At 37.4% G+C, this 25,153-nt stretch overlaps 1 protein-coding gene across 1 annotated transcript in view; it reads right to left on the reverse strand.

Annotated features, from left to right (window-relative positions):
- Window positions 1-6,615: 6,615 nt before the first annotated feature.
- Window positions 6,616-25,153, reverse strand: part of fam83b (family with sequence similarity 83 member B) — a 44,739-nt gene continuing 26,201 nt past the window's right edge. The window contains exons 3-5 of the mRNA XM_084391450.1: window positions 16,967-17,131; window positions 11,541-11,665; window positions 6,616-9,660 (exon numbers count right to left, since the gene is read on the reverse strand). Coding sequence (XP_084247576.1) covers window positions 7,635-9,660; window positions 11,541-11,665; window positions 16,967-17,131 — 2,316 coding nt within the window. The 3' untranslated portion in view covers window positions 6,616-7,634. The remainder of the gene's footprint in view (window positions 9,661-11,540; window positions 11,666-16,966; window positions 17,132-25,153) is intronic.

Raw genomic sequence — 25,153 nt, forward strand, 5'->3', positions numbered from 1 at the left:
ATGGCCGATTTCCACATAAAAAATTAAAATTGTGCCATAAGGGTGTGGTGTTACAAAATTTGAAAGGTCCTCCCATCAGCCTTTCAACCCTTTTCCAGACTCTAATAGAATTGTCCACCACTGGGCCAAATTTATACTTATTTTTATTTCCTGTACCAGCAAATAGAATGTCTTGAAGCCTATGTGGTTTAACTTTGTCAGCTTCAATTTCTCTCCATGAAACTTTGTATTTCTCCAGATAAACTGGGAAAGTATGGAATTGATCTCCTTAAAATAACCTGAAGGGGGGTAAAGTGGCAGCATAGAAAAAAGAAAATTAAGCCGAGGTAACAAGTTCATTTTAAATCCAAGTGTTTTTCAATGCACAAAACTGAATTCATTATTAGTTCCGAAATGTAGTCAAAATTCTGACTTTTTAAAAATTAGACTTTGGACCTACATAGGCCTATGCACATCACAACACAAAATGGATAATAGGCAACCCTAGTACTATTAAACATATGATTAACAGATATTATAAAACTAAAATTTTATGACAGAAGCTACATGTTTATGCAATAAAATTGACCCCATATATTGTGGCATTATTATGGTACACATGGCCGTCCCTAGCCTTTATGGGTCCCTAAGCAGAATTTTATTTGGAGGCCCCTCGGTGCCACCAATATGATTGACTATTGTCAATGCTTGATTATTCTCAGTCAGACTATAAATCTAACACACCCATTATCAATTTTATTAGTTGTAGCTGTGTGCAGTTTACTGTGTGCTGCCTGGCACGTTCTTCTCCCTTCTACGGGTTTTAATCGCAACAGTAGCTAACTCACAAGAGGTGTGTTTTTGTTTTGCGCTTTAATATTCAAAGTCTTTTAATGTGGTGTTCTGAAAGTAGTTAAATAAACCAGCAGACAAGTTACTGTAAACGAGTTAAGTACTTTAATTGCTTTTGGTAAAAAAAATAAAAATGTGTAAAAGTGCTACTACTAAAATAACTTTAGATAAACAGTATCCTCTTATATATAAAATAAATGTAATTGTACAAACCGGACAATATTAAATTAAATACTTAAATAAGACATAAAATGAACAGATCAGATGGATTTGTAAAAAGATTAAAAAGATAACATTAAAGGCATAATTCACCCATGAACATTCTGTCCTCATTTACTCATTTTCAACTTGTTTTAAACCTGAATGAGTTTCTTTCTTCTGTTGCACAAAATAAGTTATATTGAACAGGGACGTGCACAGGAATTTTGAGGGGCAGTTGCTCTGACCCTAACTACTACTACTAATTAATGATAATAACTAATCTTGCACTTCTTCATAGTTTTTGTATTATGTCTGAATATATTCAGTTGAATTTTGCCCATACAAATTGCCTTATCTGACCGTGTTTATGTCCAAACTCAATGCCTCATATTATGGTCTTATTATTATTTATAAAGATTGCAAAACGTCAGAGATGACAGGTTTATGATATACAACTTTGTAAACAGTATACAAAATGTATTAACAATTTGTTAAATGTCACCAAAATACACATGAGAAAAAGAGTTCATATTATTGTTTATTGTTTTTTTGTTTGTTTTTTGTTTGTTTTTTTACATTTGAAAAGAAATAATCTGGATTGAATTGACAGATGGGGAAAAACTCGCTTCTAAAAAATAAAAAATAAAATAAAAAAAACGCTTAAATTTCGGGGAAAAAAAAAACAATCCTTTTTTAACCTTTTGGCTTCCCTTACATTCAGTTGTGCTTCTTGCTCGTATTCAGTTCTGATGGTACGTATGGATGGTAACTGGGCAACTACGCATGATTTGTAGTATGATTGCGTTAAGGGAACAGGAATTCCGGTAGGGAACAGAATCGACTGCTACACCGGTCGCGTGCAGCGCTGCAGCCACGTAAACAGAGTTTGCCCTTCCCCTACTGACTTTCACTTTCAGTGCCCGAATGGAAGTGAATGAGGCTTTGCGATTTTTTTTTTTTAATCTAGGCCTATGCGAAATTCTGCATCCATTGTACGATTTATTTATTTATTTATTTTCCCCCTCGGAAGGGCAACGTGAGTCGAGAAGGGCATATGGGCAGTTGCCCGGGCAACCTGCGCAACCCCCCTGTGCACATCCCTGATATTGAAGAATGTGGGTAACCAAACAGTTGCTTGTCACCAGTGACTGCCATAGTATATTTTTGCTATGGAAGTCAATAGGGACCAACAACAGTTTGGTTACCCACATTCTTCAAAATATCTTCTTTTGTGTTCAGCAGAAGAAAGAAATTGATACAGTTTTGGAGTAACATGATGAGAGTGAGTAAATAATTACAGAATTTTCCTTTATGGGTGAACTGTCCCTTTAAGAACAAGCGGCAACATGTTTACTATAACCCTGCTGTCCCTTTAAGACCTACACGACCTGACTATGATGTTCGCCTACATAAAATAAAATGTTATATTGGTTACCCCATAAAATGTTATATGTATGTCATCATTTATTATGCCTGTACATCTGAAACTTTAACATGAGTTCTAATTTCCCTTAGCCTATATTCTGTATTATATTATATTCTGTAATATATTCTATATTCTCCTTTAGGCGCCCAAGCCATAACATGTTCTAAATGTGATGTAATTACAAATATGACACGGGATCATTCACATCTATAAATAGGCAACGCAAATTATAATCTTCATTTTGTGATTCTTTACTTATGTGCAATAGCCTACTTCTGTGTAGCCTACTTTGTGACTTACCTGGGGTGATGCAATTCTTTCCTTAAATATTTTCAGAAGTGAGTTTGCTCAGATCCGCTCGCTAAAGGCAAGAATTTCATCCAACTATGATAAAAATAGCCTACTTAATGTGTTCACAATTCTATGGAAGCATGCATGTCATCCTGTGTCAGGTCGTGTCGTGTCCTATGAAGCCTGAAGATCAATAAGCTTAGTCGAGTTTTGGCTTTCTTCTGTATAGGCAGCCAAGTTTTATTGCCAGCATGAACCCTGTGCATCAGCTAATTAAACAAATATGTAACCAGCTAATGGCATGTGTGCCTCAAGGTATTTTCTACAAAACTTTTCAATGAAAATATATGTTGTAGAAAGAGATATCCAATTAAGACGGATGGATATTTACATAATTGGTACCAGGTCCTTAAGTGGCCCGCCATGCTGTGACTGCAAATTGGATTCTACACTGGAAAAATGCTTTACTTTTACTACCTATAGCTCTATTAAAACCAGCATGAAACCAAAAAATCAAGAGAAGTAGAATTTCATAGTGCCTGGAACAGCATTTTTTTAATATATTATATATTATATTAATATAATAGCAGAGGAGAGGCTGCGATCTCATGGGAGGGAGGGATAATCAGTCAATGCATTCATGGCCTCTGTGGCACTCCAAGGTCAACCTTGCAAACATTTATGTTTCTAGTATAGAAATACGAGATGTGTTCGTGAGGAAATCACACGAGGGTGGCTTTAAAAAGCACAAATTAACACTCTGCCCTTTTAAATCATTTACATATGAATAAATATATTTTTACAGTTGAAAGAGGTCAAACAAATGTGCAAGAATTCCAGTTCACGGTGAAATCAACACTTTTCAAGAACAGGTACATTCATCCTGGAGGTTGGTGTTCATATGAATCATGCATTATCCCTTGGCTTACACTAACCCAGCAGAAATTATTTTACTATCTGTGTCTCTCTCTGGTATTGAATCTAGCACAACAGTTCACAGATTTGTGCAGAACACCTGCCTCTTGGCTCCCACCTGGAACATTATTATTTTGTAAAGTAAAGGTTGTGCAAAGTATCATTACGAGCATAATTGTCATATTTAATTAAAATATTTTCATTTCACAAACTCATCTGAGATGATCATCTAAGTGTTATTTTAGTATCATTAAGGTACTTAGTTTTCTTTATTATTTGTATAACTATAATAACCCTGTGGGTTAGGGTTGCATGATGACACTGACCGATCTCATGAGAATATGTATTTGTATATGAAAACGTAAGATTTGTTGTTTAAACGTGAAGGATCAGCCCTAGATTGTACAACATGCGAGTGTTGTTGTCTGCTGTCTACAAATCGCCACCTCTGCCAAGAAACCACTCGGCATTTCAGTGGATCAACACCTGCATCTCTTCAGCCTTCAGATGATGAACTGCTGCTGTTTCACTACATCTACCCTGATGTCTTTACCGTTCAGTCCTCGATGGACCTCAAAGACGCTTACACCCTTACAATTCAATAAAAGCAGTAAGTCTATCCACATAATAACATATTTAGTTGTCTGCACGGATTCTCCCAAAGGCTTTCTTTTCCCTCAGGTATCCAACATCAAACGGACAGTTTCTGGCTTGCACACCAGGGGACCAAAGAGATTATGTTCTGTGAACTTTCAGTTAACATTTTAGGGGTGGATGATATTACCAAAATCTTAAACACCATTATTTATATGTCTTTTTACCAGTAGTATTGATGCACATCACCAAGTAATCAGGCTTGTCACCAGCGTTGGAGAAAGAAAGTCATGCATTAGCGGAAAAAAAGCAACTGATTGCGTGGCAAGTAATGCGTTAGTTACTTTTCTATTACTTTTTCTCACCTGGGCTGAGCTTGCTTGTTTGTTTTATGATAGCAAAAAAAATAAAAAAAATAATGGCATTTTGGCAAAAGTAAAGGCAATTTCTCACCAAAAGGGAAATGACTCAAACAAACCTTTTAGCTGTGCTTCATTATGGATGCCAGAAGAATAGAAAACAGGAGAAGAGAGTTCAACACTCTTACATCAGCAATAAAAAAAAGAAGAAAGAAACACAAATGTAATGTTTAACTTAAGTAATTTTACTTATTAGTATGGTTAAAGATTAGATTAAACACATAAAGTATAATTGTATAAAAAAAGTATAAAAACCATGTGTAATGTGAAATGTGCTGTAATTTTTTTTTTTTTTTTTTTGTCAAATCTTAAAATGCAAAATGTCCTGAGAGTGTTGAATAATGCGAATAATGCACCTGCTAAAGCACTACAGTTTCAGCTTAAAATAGATCATTCAATTATCTTTTCCCCCAAATGGACTTTATAATGACAAAAGAAGACTATGGACAACAATAGATGCACTTTTCTTATTAAAATGTTTTACCTCTAAAGAAATTAAAAGTATAGGCTACATTTGGTCCCACTTTATATCAGGTGTCTTTTATGTACTAACATTTAAAATAATAATTTAATGCAATGCACTACCTGTGTACATGTTTTACATTGTACTTATATATACAGTGCTATGCATACGTTTAGACACCCATACTAAAGTTGACTAAAAAGACGAATAAAAAATCATCTTTTGGAAACTGAACTTAATGCCTTAATTTAAAAAATTAGGAAAAATCCAACCTTTAAGGACACCAATTTTCTTTGTGAATGAATAATGTATCGTAAATAAATAAATGTTCTTCCTTAAAATACAGGGTGCATAAGTTTGGACACCCCTATGTTAAATTCCCATAGAGGCAGGCAGATTTTTATTTTTAAAGGCCAGTTACTTCATGGATCCAGGATACTATGCATCCTGATAAAGTTCCCTTGGCCTTTGGAATCAAAATAGCCCCACATCATCACATAGCCTTCACCATACCTAGAGATTGGCATGGTTTTATTTCAGTTAGCCTAATAGCTGGTTTGATTTGCATTGAGATATGATCTTATGGAAAGTACTCCATGCCAATCTCTAGGTATGGTGAAGGCTAGGCTATGTGATGATGTGGGGCTATTTTAATTCCAAAGGCCAAGGGAACTTTATCAGGATGCATAGTATCCTAAAAAAATAAATAAAAAACTTAAAAATAAAAATCTGCCTGCCTCTATGGGAATTTAACATAGGGGTGTCCAAACTTATGCACCCTGTATTTTAAGGAAGAACATTTATTTATTTACGATACATTATTCATTCACAAAGAAAATTGGTGTCCTTAAAGGTTGGATTTTTACTAATTTTTTTAATTAAGGCATTAAGTTCAATTTCCAAAAGATTATTTTTTATTCCTCTTTTTAGTCAACTTTAGCATGGGTGTCTAAACTTATGCGTAGCACTGTATATATATATATATATATTTATTTATTTATTTATTTATTTATTTAAAACCTGCGTGCAATTACAGCTGTAGATTGCATCTATAATTACACTGTTTACCTTCCCTTACACCATAACCCATCCTTAAACCTATACCCATACCCATACCATCAAACCTGTCCTAACCTTACCCATATCCAGCTCAATAACAGCACAAGTGTTTTACAATACAAAGCGAACACAATAATAGTAGTAGTTAAGGACACCTAATATAAAGTGTAACCGCAAATTGGACAGATATGCTTAAACTGATGTGCACATGAAATGAAGAAAAAGCTGTTTGGGTTTTGGCGTAAACCGCCTCAGTGGATTGTCACATGACCAGCCAAATCTCAATAACCAGATACTTTTGCCTTTGTGTGATGCTTAATCCTCACCAATAGGTGTCAGTATAAAGTCCAGGACTACTGACCACATTGACTAAAGCTGTAATCAATTTACTTGCTGCCTGTCAACTCATATAGGTCAAAATATTACATTTATTGTCTTGTAGTAAAATGACAGTATTTCATATAGCACTTCATGGCTTCTTTCTTCTCACATCATACAATAGTTTTAAGTCAAATCAGTTTAATGACGATTAATTTATTTGGTAAGTACCCTGTTAGGTTACAAGCAACAGAAATAGAAAAAAAAAGAAAAAAAGACCTGATATTGTAAGAGAATGGCATTTTTATATTGTTTGTCCTTTCCAATATACTTTACATGTGCACTTTTTAAATAAAAAACTGTTTTTAAAAACACAATCTAAACACAAAATCATGACCTGTATATATAGTGCAAAGCCAGTGCAGTATAAGCCAGTATTTTTAGTCACCCTTAAAGATATCTAAGCACCAATTACCCACACACCAGCATTTCATTATCTTGCATTTGTTCCAGCATTTCAATGTCAATTAAACAACAACAATCTGGGTAATTTTCTGGGTAAAGAGTGTTCGAACAAGCTGAAGTGCAATTTAAGGTTGTATGGATGATTGACTAAAGCTTTTAATCAGACCAAATTAGAGGTTTTGTTCTCAGATAATGTTTCATAATTGCTTTCATTCAAGTGATAGAAATTATAAACGCCAATCGGCTCATATCCCCACTCCAGACATGCTTTTAAATTTACCATACGTGAAAAATACTACTACAAAGTAACAGTGTAATAGTCCTTAGAGTATTTTTCACCAGTTATATTGCAAACCTTCAACACTGGCGTTAGCAATAACACATTCATGTAAACAGAAAATACTCTCTCTTATCTGAGTTAAATACGCAGAGCCAATTTAAACAAACCATTCGAGCACGAGCATCCCAACCGGTCTGACATAACAAGCTTGGCTCAATCAATGGCATAAGTTAGAGGCAAGACGATCTGTTAGTCTGACCAATGGAAGGTGAATGGTAGTGCTTGAGAAAACTGTTTGAAACAATTATTTGTGCAATGTTTGCAAATCCATTTGGCCAGTCTAGTGGTGCACATCTCAGCTTCTAGTACATTTCAGTACTTATTCTTGTGTAATAAATTTCCAACTCTTTGAATGAACCGGCCGAATCTGTTGTCTTGCCCCTGTGTTGTATAAGTGTTATGGTCATTCATTGGTTGTGTTCTTAAAAAGACAGAATTCCTTGTTTTCTCACTTACGTGGCTCTGTGGAGACACATAGTCAGGCTGGCCCGCTGTGGGACGCCTGGTTTCAAATGAGTAAAGCGGCTCAAATCTGCTATACAGCCTGTTTGCTGGTACTTGTTGCTTTGGCAACGGATCTGATCTTGTTAGTGTCGAGTCTGTCTTCTCTTTCTGAGCAATAACCGAGGATTGTTCCTGTGTGTTGGAAGTCTCTGCACTTGCAGGTGGGTGAGGCGGATGAAGCTCTTCAGTGCTGAAGCGAGGCGCAGATGTCCCTCCCGCCAGGCCTTCATCTCCAGGGATCTTCCCATTAGCTCGCCTCAGTCGGATGCTCTCAACAGACTTGGTGGAACTGGCAGTGCTTCCATGGTGTTTCTTGTCTCCCACGGTGTCATCATAATCCGAGAGAATTGTATCCGTGCTGCTTCCCATTTTAAGACTTTGTGCATTCTTTCCTTTCGGTGAGCCGTCCCCCTTCTGTGGGATGTTTAGAAGGGATTTTATTTTCTTGGTGCTCCTTTTCAAGAAGCGTTGTGATGATGCACTGTTTGGTTTCGAAGGCGGACTGTCCTCTTGGTCCAGAAGCGATGCGGACACAGTTCTCAAAGGAGGATCTTGCCATGTGTTTCCTGAGGTAGTCGTGCTCTCATCTGCCTTTTTGAAATCATGATGTGAGACGGACCTTTGGTCCTCTTTGAAATTTGGAGTGTACGCTTGATTTCTGGGATTCTCCTGTGCAGACGCATTGCAGTTTCTCTGTTTTCTAGGTAAAGATGCGTACATGTAGTTGGAAGGCCCGTTTGTGTCACTGTTATATGTATTGCACCTGGGATCGGCCACACTGTGCCTCTTGAATCTGTCCTCTTGCTCAGTGTTTGGAAATCTACTTTTGGCTCGGTTTAAACTTGCATATATTGCATCCCTTCCGGAGCTATAGGTTGCATTACTCCCTGAGTTTTCTAAAATCTGTAAACTGCGCCTTTTTAGCATGAAGTCATCATGCTGTGCTGTCTGATTCCAGTGTGCTGAAGAATAAATCTGAGCATTTGGCTGAATTCGTGCTGGATCGTGGTTGGAGGACGCTGAATTATTGGAGTAGCTGTTCATCTCTGGTTGTTCCGGTATGGTGGGCGTGAAAACAACCGATGACCTGATGCGAGAGTGTTGCGGAGGAGCCAATTTATTATCCTCGTATTGGTCCAGATAATCGTAGTTCTCTCCATAAGGTGCATCATTATGGTTTTTGAGGTAAGAATCTAACCTCCACGTCCGAAGGAAAGACTTGGAAGTACTTGCTAAACTTGGCATGTTTTGCCTCATGTTGAGAATTTGTTTGTCTTGGCCATGGTACGATTGCCGCATGTTTGAGCCTCTGAACACCGGGTTGGTGACGTAACTTTCATACTGGTTGTCCACATTGTTGGAGAAACCACTGTAACGGCTGCTCTCTGCTGCCACGTTCCAATTACTAGAGCCAAACTTGGACAATTTCGACAGATATACAGGCTCCTGACGTTCACCCGCGTAGCTGTGTCTTTTGTAAAACTCTGATGTGTCTTGAAGGAATCGAGCATGCGGTGTGACAACCGGCCTTTCTTCCACCTCTCTCATTGGCGAAATCCCTGATCTCCTTTCACAGGCTTGTCGGTAAACAGCGTCAAGTGTGTGCCTTAAATGATGTTTCCTTTCAAAGGGGTTGGTGGAATGAATAGCCGAATAGCCATCTATTTTGCCATTGGGCTCCATCTCACACTGGTTCACGCTGAAAGTCTGAAACGGAGCTGGGATTGTTGATCGGGCGTACAACGTCCGAAATTCCTCGTCATAAGTCTCCACTAAATGGCCTGTTATAACCTGAATCATGCTGAGGTTGATCTTCTCATAGGACCACATGAAGCTGCCAAACGAGAAATGAAGATATATATAGCAATTAAATTCAGCCGTGGCCACATATGCAAATACTTTGGAATGCAGTTTATCTTGGGTATGGTGTAAATAATTGCATAATAAATGCTCTTTGAAAGCCAGACATTTGATTGACAGCATGTGTTTGTTGACATGTGCTGAATGTTAAGCGTAAAAAGTTAAACACAAAATGCAGTAAGTCCTTATAAAAAAAAGTGTTCCAAAACGTATTTGGTCACTTAAGCCCCATTTAAAAAATGGTTTAGGATTATGTAATCATTTCAAAACATGTGAAATTTATTTAAAAGAAACATGCACAATTTCAGAAAACAAAAATTCCCTTTCGAAGTGTAATTATAGAACTATGGAAACGCTTCCACGTGAGCCGTTGTCTACACGCCAATCTGATTTACCGAACGTAGTGACGTTATAGAGTCCGAAAATAGACGCCAGAAAATGTGTGTCAGCAGCTGCTTTGTCTTCAGAAGCCGTATGTTAGAGCATGTGTCTGCTTTCAATCCTGTGTGCGTGTGATATAAGTCAGGAGTCAAGCTTCTCAACATGTCGGGGTTAACACCATGCCCCCGCTGTATTTCGGCGGATGACTCACACCAAATGTGCCACAGATCTCGCCCTTCGTGCAACCGCTCAGGCCAGTGGCGTAGATCCTCTCGGCTTCTGATGCTTAGGTGGGCACTATAGAGGTAATGCAGTCACAAAGCTGTGTATTTAGCATTGAATTTCAGATTCTGTCATCTATGAGGCACGCAGGATGGCTCAGGACCCACTCCACTAGGAGTGTAGAGTCTTGAGTTCTTGCGAGGGGAGCATCCTTATAACATTTCATTCACATTCATCAGATTCTACAGTTTAAATGTGGATTCAACCCCAGGAACTCGAGTCCTTCAGGGATGACCCAAGTCTAGTCTGCGCTCAACAAGCTCATACACAGCCTTGTGGGCTCTGTTATCTTGGGTGTGGCGACGTTGATATTGACTTTCCGGTAGCGTCAACGCCATGACCATAGACTGTAAAAAAAATATGGACGTAGTGTCCGTGACATCACCTGTAGGTTTCTGAAGAGCATTTTTTAAGCCCAAAGAGGGCGGAGCCGGCCGTCACCATCTTGTTAACGTGTCACTCTCGGAAAAACGGAAATGGGCAAAAAGGCGGAATTAGTCACTTCCGTGTTGGATTCAAGAGAGAGACAAGAAGGTTGCAGCTTGGCCATGACGCAGCGTCAAAGTTCCTCTTTGAACATCGCAGGTTACGAATGTAATACGGTTCCCTGAGAAGGGAAGAAGATGCTGGGTTGCATTGCCACACCTCGGTTACACCTGTGCGTCTTCTTCAGACAATTAGAATCTGTCAGTGCTCATTTCTGGCATCTATTTATGGACTCTGTGACGCACTTTCTCTACGTCACGACATCCAGTCGTTCGGCCAATGAGAATGGCGTGTGTTGACATGCTTCGCGCGGAAGTTTTTCCATAGCGTCAATGCCATGACGCAGCGTCTCGTTCCCTTCTCGGGGGACCCGGGTAATATAAATTTTTAGGTTTAACTTTATATTTACAAAATAGGTATATTATTTAAAATGAATACAAACGTATATGATTGTAATATAATTGATGTGATGAACTAACTGTGGTTATTCTTCGATGACAGTTCTGAAGAAAGTACTAACATCGATATGCAGCTTGGTTTGATTTTCTTTTTTAATCTAATGCAATGAAATTCATAAATGTAAATGTGAGATATCGTGTAATTATTTAGGGGGCATCTATATGGGAACACTGCCACTGCTTGCTGTTTTACAATCAGTCATTTGTTTGGTTGAGCTAAATAAATAAATAAATAATGCCACCTCACCTGTATGATCCATAAAACACCTTTTGGCAGTCAATAAGAAGAAATTTCTGCTCCATTGCTCCGTGGAACTTTACCCCAGATCTGCAAAGGTATTCTTGGCCTTTCACTGTACGTATCCTTATATTCTGCATTCAAGAAAAAAATGTTTAGATAACTTTTAGCAAGAAAACAAGCAAATGTAAATGTGAAATTATCTTAACTTCTTAACAATTTTTACTCAAATTCCTACTGTTAATGTGCATGATTCATTGATGCACATTGTATAAAAAATACATATTACATTTTAGTTATGAACAGTTACAAAGACACATAAGTCAAGTCCAATGTAATTATATAGCACATTTATTATTTTGTACAGCAGAAATATCAGTGCCACAGCTTGTATGTTCAAATGTAATTAAGAGTTTTAAATATAGTTTAGCTCTAAGAGATTTCTCAAATTATTATTAAAAAAGTATGATTGGTGTACTATGAAAAGCATGAAAACGTGATTGGTGTCACGGGTGGTTATGTATTAGTAATGCACGAAGACGAAGTAATCAGGAAAACAGTCTTTAATATAAAACTCACACAGGAACACGCAGGAAAATGGGTCACACACACCTCAACATTACCACAGACAGGACAAACGAACTCAGGAAACATAGGACTATACTAAGGCCCCGTTTACACGATGGGAAACCGCAGATATTTCCCTGCGTTTTGGCCTGTCATTTACACGAAAACGCTGTTTTTATCCCAGAAAACTATTATTTCTAAAACCTCCGGCCAAAGTGGAGATTTCTGAAAACGCCGGTTATGTGTTGCCGTGTCAACTGGGAGAAACGGGGTTTTAGGTTCTCAAACGTCACATTATGCGCCAGAAAATGCTTACGTCATGTAAGCGCCCTATGTTTAGAGTTTGTTTGGCTACCATTTGATCATGGATGCTGTTAAGGTGGTACTCATTTTTACTTCTGTGCAAACGCTTTTGGCCTGTTTGCATTTGCTTCGCTGTCTGTCCACACAAACGAACCTCGCACCATGTCTGTTGTTTTGAAAAGAACTGGAAGTCGCTCGTTGTTGTCGATTTTGAGGATTCTGATTGGCTTGCTTTATCCTTCTCCCTACACTGCCGCCCATAGGTTTGGCATAGTTATGATGTTGCTCGACGGCGTATTTATGCGGGTTGTGTGCACAATGTTATTTTTGAAAACGGAGGGGGAGAAATATTCGTTTCTCTAAATGCCCGGCTATGTGTAAATGTGGCCTAAACCAAACAAGGGACTAATAATTAATTAGACAACAGGTGAACAGAGTAATTAATCAGACACACAGGGAAACAAGGTCAACTAATAATGCCAAAACTGAACATTAACCTTACTTAACCTTAATCCTCCCTTGTCTGGCTTATGCTACTCTGAGCAATGCCTGCACTTTGTATTTTGAGCACTTCTTGCATTGTTTTTGCCTCTTCACGATGACTCGCTTAATTCAGTCCAAATTTTTAAGTCGCTTTGGATAAAAGCGTCTGCTAAATGACTAAATGTAAATGTAAACATGACTCTGACAATTGGTTTGACTACTCAGACTACTGCCTCTGAAAAAATTTTTCCTTCTTGCTGACATCAGAAATGTTTATTTGAGATGAGATAAAGTTTTCATCCGGTCAGTTCCCAATAGATAAAATAAAGTCCCCTCCAACATTTTTCCCCCATATCCTGTTTTGCTCATGTTGTATTTAGTGTCCCGTGTTGATTTTAAGATAAATTACACAGAGACTCTGTTCAGCAAAAACAAAACGATAGGCAAACAAACCTCATTACTGCTTTGCAAACAAAGATAATGACAGCAAGCCTGTCTGTTGAAGCCAAGGGTTAGTTCTTATCTCTGCTGCTAAAGCGACAAGGCTGTTAAAGTGTACGTCCCTTCTGTTTGACTACATCTGCACACCCAAACAACACTGACGACAGTGGGCATGTTGTGTGCAACTGTAAAATTCAAGTTTCTTGGGTCTACAGTGAGGAAAGTCTGTTGCCAGCTTGATTGGCTGCTGTGAAAAATGGCCTCCCGCAAGAGCGAGAAATTGTAGAGATACTTAAACCTTAAAATTTTTACAAAGTAAATCAAGCATAGAAATCAGGATCTGCTTCAGTAGCTGTTGCTGTGCTGTTAAAGGCTTAGTTCACCCAAAAATGAAAATTCTGTCAGTAATTGAAGAGTTCAGATGCAAAAGCCTCTAAGTGCCATCTGAAATTTTCTTCTAGAATGATCATTTTTATCAAGCTCGTATATTTAAGTTCAGTAATTTCACTTAAATGACAATGAATAGGTCATTTTCATTGCCATTTAAGTGAAATTACTGAATTTAAATATACGAGCTTGATAAAAAATGATCATTCTAGAAGAAAATTTCAGATGGCACTTAGAGGCTTTTGCATCTGAACTCTTCAATTACTCACCCTCATGTTGTTCCAACCCCTTAAGACTTTCGTTCATCTTCAGAACAGATATTAAGATATCTTTTTATTAAATCTGAGAGCTGTCTCACTCCTCCATAGGCTTCTCTGTTATTGAAACTTGCCGGTCCAGAAAGTTAGTAAAGACGATGTTTAAAATAGTCCAAGTGACTACAGTGGCTCAACCTTAAGTTTATCAAGCGACGAGAATACTTTTTGTGCGCAAAAAAACTAAAATAACGACTTTATTCAACTCTTCATTTTCTTCTGTGTGGGTCAGAACGTAGGCTCACTATTGGCAGACGCTGGTCATGTGAGTGATGCTGGCCAATAGTGAGCCTGCGTTCTGACGTACAACCCAGAAGCGCTGCACTGTTACACTACGTGAACTCAGAAGAAACACAGAAGAAAATGAAGAGTTGAATAAAGTCGTTATTTTATTTTTTATTTTTTGCGCACAAAAAGTATTCTCGTCACTTGATAAACTTAAAGTTGAGCCACTGTAGTCACTTGGACTATTTTAAACATTGTCTTTACTAACTTTCTGGGCCGGCAAGTTTCAATAACAGAGAAGCCTATGGAGGAGTGAGACAGCTCTCAGATTTAATAAAAAATATCTTAATTTGTGTTCTGAAGATGAACGAAAGTCTTACGGGGGTTGGAACAACATGAGGGTGGGTAATTACTGACAGAATTTTAATTTTTTGGTGAACTAACCCTTTGAGAGACCTTTGAATGTACTGAGTTATTCATAGAATAAATGTCAGTCACAGAAAAACGCTCTGATGATGGCCCTTAGTGAGGTGTGGTGAGAAAATTCATAATTGCCTCTTGTTTTTCATATAATAATAGTTAATACCCTCTGGGAAGAAGAGGGAGGGACAGTGTTTCCAGCTCAAAGCTTCTTTATATGGCTCCTCATCACTTACAGGCATCATCACTTCACAAGAAAGTGTGAATGAAGCAGTAAATGATTTACTTACAAAGAGCAAAAACAGTATTCAGTTGAAAATATTTTCTAATTTCAATAATGTATATGTTTCTCAAAGTTTCTCAAAGAATGACTCACTGGGAACAACTTTCATTTCTTTTAGCGCTCTGAAACAAAGAAATAAAAGAGAGAGATAGGAGAGCTCTGTAAAAAAACAAGAGTAACCGCCTGACAGGTTTGCAGATTGCTGTTGACGTTTTGTTTTTCTGGTTATGTGTTATGCCAGTCAAATTTTAAAACTGAAATCAGCCTCAGCTATCAATCAGAAGAGTATAATGAAGATAAATGAAGAAATCTGTTCACACACTGAAATCAAATATATATCTTATATAATCTTTCATGCACAGGCTCATACATTAATAAACCAAGTAACATTGCTACTGCATATCAATGGATATATGTCAGAAAGTGTGGTGCATCTGGATGCGTTTCATCGTGTGATTTCACCGAAGCAGAGAGCAGACAGTGTGTGTGAGACAGGGACGCAGTGTCTCATTCTGCTCACGAGAACAAATACGCCACCTTTACCAAGGTTAACCACTGACTGACTGAAGATATTCCTTAATAGTTGTATATGCGGCAAGGCAAGAATCATCCCACTGGATCAAAGCATACATAAAGGTGTTAGTGTTTTTAAATATTTATCCATCTGTATATTTTATGCATTGTATTATTTATTTATTTTTTGTACGTAGCCCCGCACATGACATATGTACTGTACAAAAATATATATATTGTGGCCACGAATCAAGAGTTCACTACCCTAACCCTGTTTTCAGATTTTTCTTGTTTTAGTAAGATCATGGTCACAAATTAAGAATTCGTTCGCTTGTTCTACTAAATTGTGCCCACTCTGTATTAATTTGTCCCCTTGTTTTAGTTAAATCAAAATGAGGGAACGAATTGCTACAACATGGCCACGATTTGTCTAAAACGAATTAGGGAATGAACTTGCGCTCCCGGGGGCGGTTCAGCGAAAAGATTCAGCGTGTTCCAGCGCAAACGTTCCCTGGTGCTATTTTGCAGTTTCAGAAAACAATTCCGCCACTGACCAGGAGAAACCTAGTCTAAAGTCAGTGGCGCGTTGCGCATGTTATTCATATGCTATTTTAAGGGCGCATGCTTGACCATAATGTAGTGTGTGCACAACACGCATACACTTTGCTTATCTCATCTACACACAGACGCAGCAGTTGACATTTTTGCAAACCATACATAATTACAAGGAAAAATATTAACACATGAGGGAAATCATTGTTGTGTCCATGAAGATGTGAAAAAATAGGCATAAATCTAGCTTACACATTTACCCAGATTATCATACGCCTGTTTAACCGAAGCTAATTTGGGTGTGTTTCTCCATCCCCAATGTCACTTCTCTGTGTTTTACGGCCCTGACGAGAATGTCGGTCTCCTCGGCTGTGAAGCGCTCCTGGCGTGCGTCTGGCAAATCCGCCGTTATAATAGCAATCCGCCATGGAACAAGCACGCCTGCTCTTAAAGGGAATGTGAGATGACGCTCTGATTGGTTTATTTCACGTTACGCCCAAACCACACCTATGAATAATGAAGCTACTTCAGACCAACCCATTTTAGATTTGCGTCGGGCTCAAGAGTCATTTATCCCGCCGGTATAATAGCAACAGCGCCCGAGATCCGCCCACAAAGTTACTTGCGTTTCGCGTTTGATACTTGCGTTTCAGATCGTTAAAATAGGGCCCTTTATTTTGATGCTCCTCAACAGACATTCTTCTGACTATAAGTAACTTTGCAAATACATGTCAATTTATTCTACTAACCCTAACAGTCTACTAATAGTATAATGAGAATTAGGTGACACAGTTACACAGTTAGTAGAATGTCTAAAGTGGACTATCGAAATAAAGTGTAACCATGCATTTTTCCTTGGGATGGAGGGCATTTTGATTCTGACTTGACTCGACTTGAATGCAGCATGTGACCTGTGCATTAATATACAGTAGAATATGGACACTTACCCTGAGTTTTTGGAGTTGGATGTCTTGTTTTTCTATCATAGCGAGGAAGCTTTTGAAGTGATTATGGTCGAGGAGAATGTAGACAGGAACACCCCTGACTGAGGCATCTACCACTTCTTTAAAGATGTCCACATCGGTGAAAACATCCATTGCGATTGCTATGACCTGTATAGACATAAAAAGGAAAACATAATTTTCTGTTTATTATTATTTAACAGAGTATATCTATTATTGTCTTATTTAAATCAAAGACACCCCTGTCCGCTACACAGAGCTGAAGAAGCAGAGGTGTCAGCTTCGTGTAATTAAAACGGCACCCTTCGTTTCTCTGCGTATAGTCAAACAAATCTAGGTCGATTTCAATAACTTGAGAGGTGGCTTATAATGAACCTGACAGGGGATTTGCATTTTCTTGGGCACTGTGCCTAATATTAAACAGTGAGAAGTCCGGGGAGAAGACTATTTGCTTTGTATTATTAAAGGGATACTCCACTTTTTTCGGAAATATGTTCATTTTACAACTCCCCCAGAGTTAAAAAGTGGAGTATCCCTTTAAAAGATTTAGACATTTGTGTTTCAGGAAGACCAGCATTCCAGGATTCAAGCCTTGACAGGTTGAAGATGTTCTGTTAAAGCTAAAGGCCAGCGAGTCTTAGCATAAGCTGTATCTCACCACACCCTGTAGAACAAATTATTACATCGAGAATTTCTACAGAATTTGATGAGACTGAATAATAATGTCATACAATACATAATCTTGATCCCAGTCTGACTGTGACATTTACAGTTTTGCATTTCAAATAAAGCAATAGTTAATCATTATTAGCATCAACTGTAGGCTGTTTGGGTGAATCTCACAATAACATGTTGACTTCAATTGACTGAAGATGAAGATAGTCTTTATTTACAAAACTAAAGAGCACAATCCAACATGAAGATAATCCAAACAAATGAAGGCAATGTAAAAGAGCACAGACAACACCAGACAGTGAGCTGACAGAACTGATGGCATTACGCAGCAGTGGTGTGCGGTGGGTTCCTGAAATGAGGCAAAGTCCTTTTTATTCATTAAATGTAAATTCATCTCCCAGTTACACTGAATGTTGTCACATCTTCCTGCTTAAATAAACATCACATAAAAAAGAGAGACCAAATAAATTCTATTTTGTATTTTTACATTAAGTAATTAATGTTCTATTGATTAAAACCAAGTATAAATCTCATTAAGATAGTTTAAGAATTTTTACATTTATTCCAAAATAATAAAGGCACAATTTAAACATTATATTTTATTTGTGAACTGAGGTTCAGCTATTCTTTTTAATAGTCAACTTATTTTCTTTGGTTATCAAGCTCGGTAAACACCGTCACAGACGACAATGTACCTTTAATTTCACCAAGGTCATCGCTCACTAAAAATGCTCCACAGTCGTCATGTTTTAAGTCCATTTCAAGTTTGATTTTGATGTGACATAAAGCGTGAGGTGTTTACTTACTTTTTATAAGTCTTCCCATTAAACCCCATAATTTTGTTCATTCAGAACAATTCGAAAACGCTCATGAAAACAAGAGGTGGGATTTATTGCATGAACCAATCATATCGAACCATAACCAATCATATCCAACCATAGCACGATGCATTTCATGTGACTTTCCCCCATTCGTTCTCAATTACCCCCCATCAATCCCAGCGCACACTTTACGGGGTCTGTTAAAACTTTACTTTGAGTCCCTCTGCAACTTTAACCGCTGGTGTCGCTGTTGGACAGTGTTACTTTAGAAAAAACAGTGATTTATACACTATTTAATGTCACATTTTGTAATATTTGCATTGTTTATTTTCTCATCCAATTTTTTGAGGAGGCATTGCTTCCCTTGCCTCTTTGGAGGAAACGCCCCTGATACACAGATAACTGAACAAATGAGGAACAGGTGTGTAATAATCAATGAGACAATGAGTTTCTATGACAACAGACTAAAACAGAAAGGAAACAAAGGAAATACAGAAAGACCACTGGCTCTGCTCCCTTTTACCTAAACTCAACTCGAATTGATGATTCCGTTGCCATTTTCAAGAAACGGCTGAAGACTCATCTTTTTCGGCAACACTTGATCGATTAATACTAACACTTTCTCTTCTCTTCTCTTCTATTCTAAAAAAAAAAAAAAAAAACTGGGACTGGTCATAGCACTTACATTTTGTTGTCCTATTGTTAGTTTAACTGCTTCTATTGTTCTCCCCATTTGTAAGTCACTTTGGATAAAAGCGTCTGCTAAATGATTAAATATAAATGAAAATGAAATGATGAATAACAAACTAAAAGTCCTTGAAAATGAAACTAAAAACACAACAGAATGAAAGTTGACAGAAAGAAATTAAAATGCTTTAAGAATTGTACTCTGTTCATTCTCATTAGATTCTTATTACTAATACTGTATAACAATACACATGCAGTCCCACTTTATTTTGTCTTTAACTACTACGTATATAAACACTTTATCTTTGTCACATGCTGAGTTTGTTTTTATGTTTTGCTGTCAGTTTGTTAGAGAGTTCAGTCTTCCTCCATCCCCTGCTTGTCTGTCTCCTTGGTTACTGATTGAGATTGTTCTGCCCAGTGTCCCGTTAAATAGTCTCATTAGTTCCTCTGTTTGCTGTGTATTAAAGCCCTGTGTTTAGTCCTGTCTAGTTGCCTGCTATCGCCATTACTATGTTGGTTGTTTTGTTCATGCTCTTGAGTGTTTTTGTAAAGATTTGAGTTTATTTCTAATTAAAAGTAGCTGCTGCATCTAGATCCTGCCAACCTTCATTTCATTTTGTACTTTATTATACATAACTACATGCAACCTAAACCAAACCCTAATCCTAACCCTATTGTAAGTATGTTGTTGATATTACTCAGTACTTAAATGTATTAAACTGTAACCGAATGTACAAACATTTAAATTAATCATTTGATACAGTGCACTTATTAGGTACAAACTGTACATGTTTTTACATTGTGCTAATATTTCAAACATACCTACTTGTAATTACAGCTGTAATTCATTTATGTAAATACATCTATAACTAGACTGTTGACCTTCCCTTATAATATAACCATCCCTTATAATATAACCCAACCTTAAACCTACCCAAACCAGCAAACCAGTCCTAACCTTACCTGTATCCAGCTCAATAGCAGCACAATTATTTTTCAATACAACATCAACACAATAAAACCACTGAACCTAACAATTATTGTATGATGTAAGTAGTTAATATAAAGTGTGGACACATATGCTATAAGTTAGCAAAACAAACATTGATATATTCAAATACTGTCAGCATGGTTGAAAACGAGACAAGATGAGCAGGATCTATTCAGAGCAGTTACAGTTGTAATCAAAATTATTCAACCCCCTGATCAAAATCAGATTAGCATAAACAAGAAACAGGATACAAAAAGATAGCGAAGGCACTAAATGTTCCTAGAGACACCGTTGGACATATAGTTATCAAGTTCAAAAGTTAAAGGAACAGTGGTTACACTACCCTGACAGGGCAGAAAAAGGAAGCTATCAACATCTGCAACCACATTTCTGAGAAGGCAGGTTAAACAAAACCTAGAGTGACTGTAAAAGACCTGAAGCAAGTCTTGGTGACAACAGGCACTGAGGTTTCAGCTTGCACAGTAAGGTGCGTACTAAATGCATGCGGTTTCCATGCTATAACTCCAAGATGAACACCACAACTGACCCAAAAGCACAGAAAAGCGCTCAAAATCAGTTTTGGGATTCTGTTCTGTGGAGTGATAAACAAAACTGGAAATTTCTGGCCCTATGGATCAGTGGTATGTCTGGAGGAAGAAAAATGAAGCATATGCTGAAAAGAACACTCTGTCTACAGTTAAGTATGGTGGGGCTCGTGATGCTCTGGGGCTGCTTTACATCCTCCGGCACTGGAAACCTGCAGTGTGTGGAAGAGCAGATGGATTTATTGAAGTATCAGGAAACCTAGGAGAAAACGTCCTGCCGTCAGTGAGGATGCTGAAGATTGGGCGTCATTGGACCTTCCAACAGGAAAATGATCTTAAGCATACCTCAAATTCCACCTTGGTTTCAGAAGAAGTTCTGGAGGATTCTACAGTGGGATCACAGTCACCTGACTTGAACCCCATAGAAAATCTCTGGTGGGATTTGAAGGCGCCGGTTGCAGCACGCAAACCCAAGAATATTACTGAACTGGATGCCATTGCTCACGAGGAATGGGCTGAGATTCCTCAGAAACGCTGCCAGAAGCTGCTGTCTGGTTATACAACTCGTTTGCAGCAGGTCAGAACACTAAAAGGCTGTTCTACTAAGTACTAGAGATGTTTGCCATTAAGGGGTTGAATAATTATGAGATGGCAGAAGTCATTAAAAGTTGCATTTTCAGTTGAATTTGGGGAAACCACTTGAAACATTTGTTGTGTTGAGCTATTTCAATTACTTTTGTTTGATTTGTTCATTGCAAAAAGCTGAAAGTCTGTAAATTTTGCTAATAAACCTGATTTGCAATGGGGGTTGAAAAAACAACTATTACAACTGTAGAAAGAAATACAGAGCCAGTGGAGTGCCTTGAAACATGCAGCATTATTCATGTGTTGACGTAATTTCCACTGAAACAGGAAGACAGGGCGGGGCATTTCGAACAGCTCCTCCCCTTTTTTAAAAATAGCCTATAGCGTTTTGTTTATATTACAGCTCGGCCAGAGCCGTTGAGTTCGTTAAAGCTGCAGTTTCCTCCTAATCTCTAACCGTTTCTCCTCCTAATCTCCTCCATATCGCTTTAAAATACAGGATTATGTGCAGAACTCAAACGGGTCTGATACGCTTTCTGTTCTGCATTGACTCGATCACATGATCCGCTCTGTGTGTCGTGTCTCTGGACCGGAGCTGCAGAGGTTCACGTGACATTAACGACAAACCAGACTTCATTGGTAACCCTTTCTTTTACAGTCCCCTAATTACTAGGTATTTACCTGGTAAATATATGGTATGTTATAGTTGGTTATTGGTAATTACCACAGGTAACAAGTATGTAAATGCAGAGAAACTACAAACTAATTACTAGGTATTTACCTGGTAAATATATGGTAAGTTATAGTTGGTTATTGGTAATTACCACAGGTAACAAGTATGTAAATGCAGAGAAACTACAAACTAACTACTAAGTATTTACCTGGTAAGCATATGGTAAATTATAGTATTTTAGTGTGTAATTACTTAAGGTGATTAGTATGCAATTACAGAGAAACTACCAGGGAAAAAAACACCACTGTTAAATATCAACTCAACAAAGTCCTGTGTACTTGTTACCTGTTTAGGTTGGTAATAACTCCGATTTAATTGTGTACTTCCTCAGAATGTAGGCAGACTATTTTTAGAAACACCTCCAGTATTACCCATCAATTCAAGTTAGGTTTGTAGTTATCCTAGGGTTATGTTGGTAACAGTCCATGTTTATTTATTACTATCTTGAAATTAAGACGTAGTTTCCAATAAATTACCTTGTCTTACATAGTTGTTGTTCATTGCTACACCCATTTATAGAGGGTTTATCAAATAATTTACCTTACACTTACCTGGTAACTACCCCGCAGGAACAGTTTTCCCTAATGCCATGGCACATCTTAAATACTGGGTATGTTCTTGCAGATGTTTTTACAATTTACTCAGTAAGTAAAGTGTAACTGTACTGTAAAATTAAGCCTTGTTTATTTCCATGGTATTACCGGAATTGTACCATATAACTGGATCATTCCCTTTTCCATATAGTCACAATTTTTTACCTCATTTGTCCTGCAACGTTACCAAGGAAAACATGACAATTTACTCAGTAAGTAAAGTGCAACTGCACTGTAAAATGAAGCCTTGTTTATTTCCATGGTATTACCGGAATTGTACCATATAACTTGATCATTCCCTTTTCCATATAGTCACAATTTTTTTACCTCATATGTCCTGCAACGTTACCAAGGAAAACATGACAATTTACTCAGTAAGTAAAGTGAAACTGTACTGTAAAATGAAGCCTTGTTTATTTCCATGGTATTACCGGAATTGTACCATATCATTCCCTTTTCCATAGTCACATTTTTATTTATTTGTTTTCCTAGTATGTCCTGCAACGTTACCAAGGAAAACATGACAATTTACTTGGTAAGTAAAGTGTAACTGTACTGTAAAATGAAGCCTTGTTTATTTCCATGGTATTACCGGAATTGTACCATATAACCTGATCATTCCCCTTTTCCATATGGTCACAATTTTTTTTACCTCATATGTCCTGCAACGTTACCAAGGAAAACATGACAATTTACTCAGTAAGTAAAGTGTAACTGTACTGTAAAATGAAGCCTTGTTTATTTCCATGGTATTACCGGAATTGTACCATCATTCCCTTTTCCATAGTCACATTTTTATTTATTTGTTTTCCTAGTATGTCCTGCAATGTTACCAAGGAAAACATGACAATTTACTCAGTAAGTAAAGTGTAACTGTACTGTAAAATGAAGCCTTGTTTATTTCCATGGTATTACCGGAATTGTACCATATCATTCCCTTTTCCATAGTCACATTTTTATTTATTTGTTTTCCTAGTATGTCCTGCAACGTTACCAAGGAAAACATGACAATTTACTTGGTAAGTAAAGTGTAACTGTACTGTAAAATGAAGCCTTGTTTATTTCCATGGTATAACCAGAATTGTACCATATAACCTGATCATTCCCCTTTTCCATATAGTCACAATTTTTTACCTCGTATGTCCTGCAACATTACCAAGGAAAACATGACAATTTACTCAGTAAGTAAAGTGAAACTGTACTGTAAAAGGAAGCCTTTTTATTTCCATGGAATTACTGGGATCTTACCCTATAATCTGTTATAGCTACGTAACTGTAGCTATTACAGATTATAGGGTAAGATCCCAGTAATTCCATGAAAAAAAAAAAAGGTTTCCTTTTACAGTAACGTTCCAGTTTCACTTTACTTACTGAGAATGTTCAACGTGATCTCATGAGAATACGTGTGTATTTTTACGTAAAGTGTAATTCTACCATACGTACATTTACTTACGTTTTATACACACAGAAACGTATAGTATTTACAGCACTAAAACGTAAAATGTTTGCATAACAGCACAAAAACATAAATTATTTACGTATGAACAACTCTATACCGACGTACGTATTTCTACGCATTCTTATTTATGCATATTAAAATCGTGGCATTAATGTTTTGACTCTATTGCATTCAAATGTCTTAATTACGTTTTCAGTCGCATTTATGCAGTTTACTCAAGAAATAGACTAATAACATTTCGCTCTGTTCGTGCCTTCTGCTGCAAACTCGTTTCGGAGGATTAGCATACATGCAGTTAAACAAGAATACACTTTAAAACCTTAAAAGTACATTATTTAATCGTTTAACCATTTTAATATTTAGTTTATTTACAGTGAGACACAAAATGCGTTTTCTCCAATAGAACAATAATACACCAAAACCCAACATAAATTCACAAAAGACATCAATTTTATTATAGCCTACTTGATATAATCCAAATCTTTAGAATCCATACGTTTGCAAGAAAGAGATCCAAATTCAGCCCTTTATCCAGTGAGTGATCTTCATCTCCATTCCACAGGCTTTAACAACAGCGCAGTCTGTAACTGTCATATCCCGCGGACCCGCGCTCGTTGATGAATTCAAATTCAAAAATTGCGCCCTCAAGAAGCGTTACGACATGTTTTACGGCAGTGATATCAAACGCTCATTGGCTCTCGCCTGTTGGTCTATGTTCGTCACAGATTGCGACATGCCGTATTTCAGTCGGTAAACTATATTTGAAATGGAGAAGCGCGCGCCTTCACACAGAGCGAAGCCGGATTAACATTTTCATGGATTGATAACTTAAATTCTGCTCTGTACCTCATTCAAAACTATTATATACTGAAAGAGAGGACTGTGACTGCAACACATCGTCATGTGAACGACTTTTGGTACCGGTTTTGACATTTTCACAATAAATAAATTATTGTGATTACACGTATGTTGTTTTTCTTCATAACTGTAGTAGCCTATGTAGTTTTCTATCTTTGAAAATTACGTGTTAATACTACGTATTAACAATGAGACCAGGCTGGAATGTTTTAGTTAAGTTGC

This window comes from Rutilus rutilus, assembly GCF_951802725.1.
Source record: "Rutilus rutilus genome assembly, chromosome: 20".
Lineage (NCBI taxonomy): Eukaryota > Metazoa > Chordata > Actinopteri > Cypriniformes > Leuciscidae > Rutilus > Rutilus rutilus.